Source organism: Pipistrellus kuhlii, unplaced genomic scaffold (genome assembly GCF_014108245.1).
Source record: "Pipistrellus kuhlii isolate mPipKuh1 unplaced genomic scaffold, mPipKuh1.p scaffold_m20_p_3, whole genome shotgun sequence".
NCBI lineage: Eukaryota > Metazoa > Chordata > Mammalia > Chiroptera > Vespertilionidae > Pipistrellus > Pipistrellus kuhlii.
In genome coordinates, this window is record NW_023425529.1 from 1,967,359 (window position 1) to 1,977,378 (window position 10,020).

A 10,020-nucleotide genomic window follows, 5' to 3' on the forward strand; every position below is an offset into this window, starting at 1 on the left:
GATCGAGCCTGAAACCCGGGCTTGTGCCCTGACCAGGAATCGAAACTCGTCCCTCTTGGTTTCTGGATCAACGCTCAATCACTAAGCCATACTGTCTGGACAATAAAATATATTTTTACGAAGTACACTGTTTTTATTTTTCAAATCTTTATTGAAAAACAAGGGGGAGTAGTATAAACAAGAAAGTCGCACAAAAATATAGTGTTGCATAGAAGACTGGTGATTGCTGCTGAGACTGAAGCCAGAGGGTGTGGATCTGGGGAGAAACACTCTAACGCACAGAGAGAGCGGCCTGAGGGCAGAAGGCAGGGCTCTTCAGAACTGGGGCCAGGCCCGAACACCAACGGGAGGGGAGGCTCGGCTCAGATGAATTCCAGCTGCTTCTCCAAGAGTCCGTCCAATGAGAGCGAACCTGGGACAAGCGCATTTACACGTTAAGTGACTGGCGAGCACCAGACTGCAGAGGCTCTGCTCGCAGCCTGGCCCCCGGTGCTGAGCCGCCAGAGGACATTGCTATTTACTGCCCTGGCCTGGAATCCTGGTTCCTCCAGGATGCCATCCCCCTTCTATTGCCAACTCAAGGGTGCCAGGGCCCTGGGCCCCATTTGTGGAACTCTCCCAGGGCCTAACCTACTATGTTAGCTTAAAAAACCCTCAGCTGTATGCCACTCCTCTGATCAGTCCAGTTCTCCCTCTTCTGCTAACCAGCGTCGTGAGGTCTTCATTTCCTTCTCCGGTTGACACTCTTCAGCTCTTCCAGTTCCTTCTTCATTATCTGGAACTCGGCCGTGGTCTCGGAGAACTGGAAGGGAAGCGGGCTGTTATAAAGGAGGGCATTCTGCGCCCCCTTCCGGTTTGCAAGGCCAGCCCGGCGCACCGGTCAAGGCTCCTGGCATTTCTCTGCCACGCCTGCCAGCATCCGGGAAGGAGCCCTTTGTAACTGGGCAGAATGTAACCACCTCAGGCACTGAAGAGCTTTCACAATCCACTCAGCGCATTTGGTCGCTGGGATTGCATGGCATTGACCTTGGGAAGGACAGCAGGCCTCCGGGAAACGGAAGGCTGGGAGCACGGCCCTCCCGCAGCCCTCCCGCCTCCGGAGCGCTGCCTCGGCCCGGCTCTCCTCCAGGCTCCCGGGCCCTTCCTTTGCTCCTGGCACTTGTTTCCTGGGCCTCCACAGCCCAGCCCGCTCGTTTCTACCTCCGTAAATTTCTAAAGAAACCTGCTCTTATAATTTGAAAAAAATAAAAAGAGGAGAAGAAGGCCAATACTGGTAGTTCTAAGCTAGGGGTGTCGAACTCAATCAGAGAAGGGGCCAAAATCTAAAATCCAGCCTAAATCGCGGGCCGAATGGTTTACTGAACAGTCATAAACTGTCATTGTGATGGAAACGCAGCGGAGTGCAGTGATGACAGCACGGTGTGGGCCACATTGCAAAGCCTGGCGGGACGGATTTGGCCCGCGGGCCTTGTGCTTGACACATGTGTTCTAAGCTAAAGGATTGACTGCTTCTGAGCTGCAGCTCCCATAATGATGGGGGGTGGGGGTGCTTAAAAAAGAATGCCACTTCCCACCCTGGCTGGTTTGGCTCAATGGATAGAGCGTCTACCTGTAGACTGAAGGGTCCCAGGTTCGATTCCGGCCAAGGGCATATGCCTGGGTTGAGGGCTTGATCCCTCAACCCAGGCATATGGGAGGCATGCAGGAGCCAGCCGATCAATGATCCTCTCTCAATATTGATGTTTCTGTCTCTCCCTCTCCCTCTCCCTTCCTCTCTAAAATCAATAAAATATATTTTAAAAAAAAAGAAAAGAAGAAGAATGCCACTGTCCTCATCAGGATCTTTCAGTAATTTATGTTCCCGACAGGAACAGAGATACAGCCTCTGAAGGTCAGCTTGCTATGGAGGAGCTGCCTCCCTGAGCATCCACTGAGGCCCCCAGGGCTTTACTTGTTTATTAACTTCACAAGGTGCAGCCCGCCCTCAGTCCATTTTACTGCCAAAGTCACGAAGCTCTTCCCGCACATCAGGGAGACACACGAGCTGCGTGGAGCAGCGTGGAGCTGGGCGAGGAGCTGGGGAGTGGAGCTCCAGAGCGCATGCTCTAACCATTGCAGAGTACACTCTCCTGCCTCTCAACCTTCACAGGCGCCTCTCGGCCCCTGGGGCTGGGTTCTAACAGCCACAGGAAACGCCAGGCACTGAGGAACGCCTGTGGCACAGGACATCCCGTCCCAGAGCAGACGGCCTTCCGGCCTGCCTTCGCCCAGCGCAGCCCTCCTTCCTGCTCCACATTCAGCTCTATGTCCCTTCTGTGCGGACAGTCTCCCCGTCACGGCTGACACAGCCCGTTCAGACTCTCACTGTGGCCTCACCACCCGGCACTGGCTTTGTGCCATTGTCCCCGGCCTGTGAGTGCGTGAAGGGGGGGCTGTGCCTGATCTGCTTTGTATCTTTGGATTCAACGCCACGTTCCTGGCGGACGGGCACTCAGAGGCACGAGCTGGATGCGCTGACGCGGGCGGAGCCTCCCCCACAGGAAAGCTCGGCAGGGCCCGCCCCCTGTCGCCGTCCTCACCATGTCCAGCAGGACCTCCACCTTCACCTGCAGGAGGTTGTTCTCCTCCTCCAGCTGCTGGTTCCGCCTGCGGAGGCGCTGGGCCTCCCTCTGGTCCACCCCGCCACTCAGCCCGGCCTCTGGGGGAGACAGAACCGGCAGTTACAGGGGCGGGGGAGGGAGGGACGGGGGTCCTTCCATCATCTTGTTGGAAAAACGGCAGAAATCGGCCCACCTGCTACCCAGTGGCCGTTCTCAAACTTCAGGCTCTGCCCCGCCAGGTTCATCGTGGGGGTTCCGTAGTCAAGGCCCAGCTCCACTTCGCGGGTGGACCGGTCCAGCTGTGGGGAGACTGCATGCTGGCGCCAGGAGGCCTGGCACTGGCTCCAGGCCCGGCCCTCTCCTAACCGCAGGACCCCAATAACTCGCTACTTTCCTCTAGTCGTTACCCAGCACATTTAATACTTTTAAAATCAGAAAACCAAGGAAGGTGCAAACAATTCTAATTCTAAGAAACATACTACTTTATACACCAGATGTTTTCAAAAAAAAAAAAAAAAGCTATTTATGTATTTTTCATGGATTTTTCTGATGTTTCTACAACTCACTGGGCACCCGCCCCGCATCAGAGCCAGTCCTGGGCATTCAGAGAGGAATGTGCCCAGCTCTGCCCTGAGGAGCTGAGAAACTGCCTCTGGGGCTGTGCCATATCCTTCAGAACGCCATTAATGGGGCAAACACCGTCCTTTGAGAAGGATCTCGATTCTGGCCACGTCTTGGGACTAAAGTCAGGTGACTGGACGTCCCGCTTTTGGTCTTTCCAAAAATCGGGACTTTTTTAAAACGTCGAGGGACGCGGGACAAATTGTTAAAAATCGGGACTGTCCCGCCAAAAGCAGGACGCCTGGTCACCTTAGACTAAAGTGAAGTCAAACAGGACAGTATTTCGAGCCAGAAGTCATAGTGAGGTTGACTGCTTGCTAGGTCCCAGAGCAAGCAGGCGTTAGCATATGAATGAAAAGGACGCTCTCCTGCTCGCGTGCCTCCAGAGAAGAGACCTGACCCCCCTGTCGCGGCCCCAGGCGGGGTGGGCCCCGGCGGACGCTCACGTTGTGCAGATTGGAGAGCGAGGCTGACTTCCGGGGGGGTGTCTTCTTCGGACTGAACGTGCTCCCGAAGAGAGGCATCCTCGGGCTGAGGAGGAGGGGTCACTGCTCCCTGTCGGGACAGTCAGGGGGACAGACGGTTGGGCCAGTGACTATGTCCCTGTCCTAAAACCAGGAAAACACACATCTGATGTGGCTCTTCACAATCCTGGCAACGGCTCCCACGGTGGCCTGCTCGCTCTGTGCCAGGCAGCCAGTATGCTAACCCCTTTGTGTGCAGTATCTCAAGTCTCACAATCCATTGCTTGGCTCCCCCATTATCCCCATTTGACAGATCAGGTTTAGGAAGACTAAGGTCCTCAGCTGGAGCTAGATCCTGAACACAGCTGTGTGTGGCTCTATAGGTTATGTCTGTGTTCGGCAAACTGCAGCTCGCGAGCCACATGTGGCTCTTTGGCGCCTTGAGTGTGGCTCTTCCACAAAATACCATGGCCTGGGCGAGTCTATTTGGAAGAAGTGGCGTTTTTAAGTTTAAAAAATTTGACTCTCAAAAGAAATTTCAATCGTTGTACTATTGATATTTGGATTTGTTGATTAATGAGTTTGTCCACCACAGCCCTAACCGGTTTGGCTCAGTGGATAGAGCGTTGGCCTGTGGACTGAAGGGTCCCGGGTTTGATTCCAGTCAAGGCCATGTACCTTGGTTGCAGGCACATCCCCAGTAGGGATTGTGCAGGAGGCATCTGATTGATGTTTCTCTCTCTAGCCCTCTCCCTTCCTCTCTGTAAAAATAAATAAAATATATATTTTTAAAAATGATTAGTGTTGGTGTTCTATTTAAGAAAACCTGCCTATTCCAAAAATGACATTTTCATAGGTTAATTTTTATTGTTTAACTTCCCCACTTAGGACTGTGGTCATCCGGAATTAATTTTGTATACTGTATGAGACAGGGCCAAGGTTCATTACTCCTCATACATTACCCAGTCTTAACTCCTAACACATAACTAGCTTAAAAATATTCCAGAAACTGCAGGCAGGTGATAACGACAGTGAAAGCACAAGGGAGCAAAAGAAAGATGCAGAGCTTCCCTGCCCGAGTCCTAGGTCTGAGGCCTTCACCACATCATGAGAGAATCCCAGCTGACAAGAAGCTGACCTAAAAAGAAGGGAACTTCAAGACTATTTGAAACAAAGTTTTATGTCAATTATCATTAAAAAATAACTCAGCCCTAGCTGAGTGGATAGAGCAGTGGATAGAGCATCAGCCCACAGACTGAAGGGTCCCGGGTTCGATTCCGGTCAAAGGTACCTGGTTGGGGAATGTGCGGAAGGCAACCAATCCATGTGCCTCTCTCATATTGATGCTTCTCTCTGTCTCTCCTCCTCCCTTCCACTCTCTCTAAAAATCAATGTAAAAATATCCACGGGTGAGGATTAACCAAATAAATAAATAAATACATAAATAAATAGGGCACAATATAAATCCATCACAGTTAGCAAGACATGTTATGAAAACATGTAGAAAAACTGCTATTTTCAGCGATGGATAAATTAATATCATTAAAATTAATGGTAAAAGTTTCTTTGGACATTTTACAATATACAAAACAGAGTATATGTATATATGTTTTATAAATAAATAAAAATAAAGGTATTTCAGGGTGTGTGCTCATGCGAGTTTTACTGGTAGGTGTGTGTTTGTGATGAGAAACAAAAGCAGTAGACACACAAGCTATGGAATGAAGGCCCTTGGGCCTGGGCACAGCGCGTAAGGACTTGGACAAACCAGAACGCTAACAGCTTGGTGATGGACGGACAGCAGTGGGGGCCAAGATGCTGAGGGCGTTTTCAGCTGTGCTTCCACGTCACCCAAAACACCGCGGAAGGCCCTGGCATGGCTTCTGCTCCAGGAAAAGAAAAAAAAAACGGGTGAAAGAGGGAAGGCAATTTTATGTCTGTAGAGGGCAAAGCAAGAATGAAACTGGAATATCCAGAAAGATTTTAACTCAAAAAAGAAAAGGGCACCGTAACAAAAACTAACTACTATTACTTCCTGCGGCTCCACTGCGGCTGGGCCCGATGCTGGACCTGATGCACAGAAGCCGCTAAGGAGCTTGCCCATCACACGGTGGGGAGGTGAGGAACTGGGCTTCCAAAGGCGGCCTGTGCCTCTGCGCTGGTGACATCACCACCATGGCCGTGCAGTGCGGCACCGTTCGCAATGGGCCACAAAGGCCGTTACCTTATTTTAGTCTAACGGGAAGGCGGGTCTCTGGCTTCCATCGATCCTCCAAGGGATCCGGTCTCCCCGGTAGGTACAAGCCCCACAGGGACAAGGCCCCCGGGGCTGGTGGATCCAACTGAAGGCAGAGAACAACGTCCCTTGCTCGCCCTTCACCCCTTACGGCCCCCTAAAGGGAGTGGTCACACGCGGCCGGGGTGGCTCAGTGGTTGAGCGTTGACCCGTGAACCAGGACGTCACCCTTCGATTCCCGGTCAGGGCTCAGGCCCGGGCTGCGGGAATACTTCTACCTCTGTTGCCCTCCCTCTCCCTTCCTCTCTCTGAAATAAATTTAAATATAGATTACATATTTAAAATTATATATAAAAATAAATTTAAATATATTATATATTTAAACGTAAATACACACATACACATATTCTTTACATATATATAAAGAATAATCACGATTCCAATTTACAATCAAGGAACCGCACTTGGAGGAGCGGTGACCACCCGGGGTGAATCCGTCCGTTGCCCGCCGCCGGCTCCAGCTGGCCGCACCCCCGGTCCCCCGGGGAACGCCCGGCCCCAGGCCCCGGGAGACCCCGGGCCGGAGACGTACCTGACCCGTCGCCGGCGCGAGTTCCAAACCAGCGCCCGCACCACCCGCCGCCCCGCGGCCACCGCCGGTCTGCGCGTGCGCGGCCCCGCCCCGGGCGCTACCACCGAGAGCATAGGGGGGTGCGCGGCGCGGCGCGGCCCACTACACGAACCTTCGAGAAGGACCAGAAGCGCAAGAGCGCTGCCATCGCCGTGACATAGGGATTCCCAAAGGGTCGGTCTCCTGGAGTCACTTACAGGTTCCCCCGACAGAGGACAGGACGGGCACTGCGCTCGCCTCCCCCCGGTTCCGTTGGTCGGGTCTCCTCAGGCCGCGGGGCCGTCCCCATGGCAACCGCGTCAGGCGGCCGCTCGCGAGAGTTCCATTGTGTGGGGAGGGGGACGCGGTGGCTGCGCCCGGCGTTGCCCGGAGAACCCCCGGACTCACAGTAGCAAAATGGGCCTCCGTCTGTTTGCCCTCCTCCCCGCAAGACCACCAAGCAAAGGGCACTCTTCCTGGTCGATGTGGGGGCCACGCGGGTCGCCTGTCTCCCCCAGAGCCTCGCAGGGTCCCTGGAGGGACCCGGGACCAAACCTGCCCCGGGGCCGTGGGATTCCGCCAGGGTCTTCCGGTGAGACGGACGGACGGACGGACGGAAGAGGTAACCCCCGCCGTCTCCCCACACCCAGTCTCATCGGTGTCTGCGAGCGGGGAGACTGAGGCTCCGGGGCGCTTCAGGGTCTCCCTGTGAGCAAGGGGCAGAGAGCTACTCGAGAACCAACTCTGGACCCCCCAAGTCCTAACAGTGTGAGATTAGGTAAATAAAGACACTCAGGGGATGTTTACTGGGTGCCTAGCAGGTGCACCGGCAGGACCATGGGTCTCCGGCTCCAATTAATTTCCTTCCAACTACCCCTCACCCATTGTCCTAGAACAGTCTGCACCGTCTAGCCCCACACTGCCCGGAAACATAACGTGGGCCACATCTGTCATTTAGAATGCTCTGGTAGCCATATTTTAAAAAGTAAATAACAACAACAACAACAAAATCAGGTGATGTCAATTTGAATGATATTTAACTCCAAATGCCTCAAATATTCTCATTTTTACATAGAATGAACATATTCAGATTTATGCTGCTTCATTTTAAAGTTAAAATAAAAAGTTTAGTTCTTCACCCCCATTAACCCCATTCCAAGGGATGACTTGTCACATGTGGTTAGTGGCTACCGTGACACCCAGGTCTGGCCTTTTCCTACATTTCTCCTCTCGCTCCCCTCTGTTTAGTGGTTCTCAACATTCCTAATGCTGTGATCCTTTAGTGCAGCTCCTCATGTTGTGGTGACCCCCAAACATAAAATTATTTTCGATGCTACTTCATAACTGTAATTTTGCTACTGTTAATGAGTCGTAATGTAAATATCTGTGTTTTCCGATGGTCTTAGGCTCTACAGCAGGTTGAGAACCCCTAGCAGAGTCGCCTTAGAGGGAGTTTCCCACTTGGCCGTATTGACTAGGTCAGTGTCCACTATTATGTCATCTCATAGCTCTGTGAACCTCCCTTCAAAGAAGTGGTCAGAGTTATCATTCTCAGCTACTTAATACTAGAGGCCCGGTGCATGAAAATGTGTGCACTCGGAGGAAGGGGCGTCCCTTCAGCCTGGCCTGCACCCTCTCGCAGTCCAGGAGCCCTCAGGGGATGCCTGAGTGACGGTTTAGGCCTGGTCCTCTGTGCTGGCCAGCCATGAGCCAACTTCTGTCTGAGCTGCACTCCCCCTGTGGAAGCGCACTGGTCACCAGGTGTCAGCTCCTGCATTGAGCGTCTGCCCCCTGGTGGTCAGTGCATGTCATAGTGACCAATCATTCCCCGTTGTTCCATAGTTAGGGTCAATTTGCATCTTACCCTTTTATTTTTTTTTTTTTTAATATATTTTATTGATTTTTCACAGAGAGGAAGGGAGAGAGATAGAGAGCCAGAAACGTCGATGAGAGAGAAACATTGACCAGCTGCCTCTTGCACACCCCCTACTGGGGATGTGCCCGCAACCAAGGTACATGCCCTTGACCAGAATCGAACCTGGGACCTTTCAGTCCGCAGACCGACACTCTACCACTGAGCCAAACCGGCTTCGGCGCATCTTACCCTTTTATTATATAGGATAATTGTTTGATTAGACATAAGCTCCATTAGGGCAGAGATCAGGTCTGACTAGCTCACCATCCTGTCCCCAGTAGGAATGTACTGCTGGCTCTCAGTAACTAGTCACTGAATGAACAAAAGCCAGCCTGCTTAAGTTAGAATATGTTAACTTTATTATTGTTATTATTTAATCCTCACCTGAGGACATGCTTTTATTGAGTTTTAGAGAGAGGAAGGGAGAGGGAGAGAGAGAAGCATCGATGTGAGAGTGAAACATGGATGCACAAGTTCTGACTGGGAATTGATCCCACAACATTTCGGTGCACGGGACGACACTCCAACCAACTGAGCCACTCGGCCAGGGCAAAGCATGTTGACTTGAAGCAGTCTCAGTCCAGTCTCGGCTGCCAGATCACATGCTCCACGAGGGCAGGCTGTTTCTCACTCTTCTGCTCATCTACCCCCAGGACAGAGCATGGTGCTGGGCACAGGGTAGTTATTCAATTCCGTTAGTTCCCTCCCCGTCCTTTTCCCCTCCTTTAGCACTGACAATAAAAACGTACCATGTTTCAGAGAATACTTATCCTAAAATGGTCTGATGAAAATTCAGAAGGGAACAGAGTATGTATTTTAAACATTTCTATCAGAAAGCATAATATTCAGCTTTCCCATAGGCAGGAGGAGGAATAATGTTAAACTGAAGCAAGAGGCTTTGTGACAAGGTCACCCCACGCCTGCTTGCCAGAGAACACGTTGTAGTTTGCTAGCCATGCTGGGGCGTGGGCAGGAGGAAAGTGAGAAGCCCTGCAGTGCACCTGCTGCCTCCCTGCCCTCCCCTGGCCTGCTTCACTGAAGGCTAGGAGCAGGAGGGAGGGCCTGCGTCAGCGCTTCCTAGAATCCAATTGGCTTGGGATAGCCCAAAATGCAGCGCCTCTTTGGCCTAGAAAGAAGTATGGTGAGTGAGAATAAAATGGAAACAAATATCTAGTGAACATAATCTCTACGGAGCAATTTGCCTAATGGAGAAAGCTGTAGAAGCAAATGATTCCCATTCAGTATATTAAGTGCTGTAAGAGTACTGGGCTTCAGGGAGGCAGGTGGTACTAATTGCCTGGAGTAATTGAAGAAGGCTTTCCAACAGAGCGATGAAGGCCTGGGGCTGGGGGTGGGGACACAAGCTGGATAGGGTCAAGGGGGAGAAGGGGGTCATATGTAATACCTCAATAGCAAAGGTTAAAAGGAGAGATGGTTTTCCAAAAGATGTATCACCTGGGCTGAGCTTTGAATAGAGGGAACAGCACGTGTAAAGGCGTAAAGGCACAAAGCATAGCATTGTGGGACCAGGAAGTGGTTCAGTGGGGCAGGCACATAGGACACAGCGCTGGGGA

The 10,020-nt window shown here is 52.0% G+C and overlaps 1 protein-coding gene across 10 annotated transcripts; it reads right to left on the reverse strand.

The window, feature by feature from the left end:
* Positions 1–142: 142 nt before the first annotated feature.
* Positions 143–6,604, reverse strand: CBY1 (chibby family member 1, beta catenin antagonist). 10 transcript variants are annotated; one of them, XM_045587484.1, is made up of 7 exons: positions 6,514–6,604; positions 5,454–5,568; positions 3,668–3,776; positions 2,794–2,899; positions 2,580–2,698; positions 706–802; positions 143–412 (listed from the first exon to the last, which is right to left on the reverse strand). In XM_045587484.1, the coding sequence occupies exons 3-6, from the start codon at positions 3,743–3,745 to the stop codon at positions 722–724; spliced, it is 384 nt and encodes a 127-aa protein (XP_045443440.1). In that variant the 5' UTR covers positions 3,746–3,776; positions 5,454–5,568; positions 6,514–6,604; the 3' UTR covers positions 143–412; positions 706–721. The 10 variants fall into 10 exon arrangements, with proteins under 10 accessions (XP_045443440.1, XP_045443443.1, XP_036313297.1 ...); XM_045587487.1 differs by having other exon boundaries at positions 5,466–5,571; positions 6,514–6,578; XM_036457404.2 differs by having other exon boundaries at positions 3,668–3,829; positions 5,454–5,571; positions 6,514–6,578.
* Positions 6,605–10,020: the final 3,416 nt, after the last annotated feature.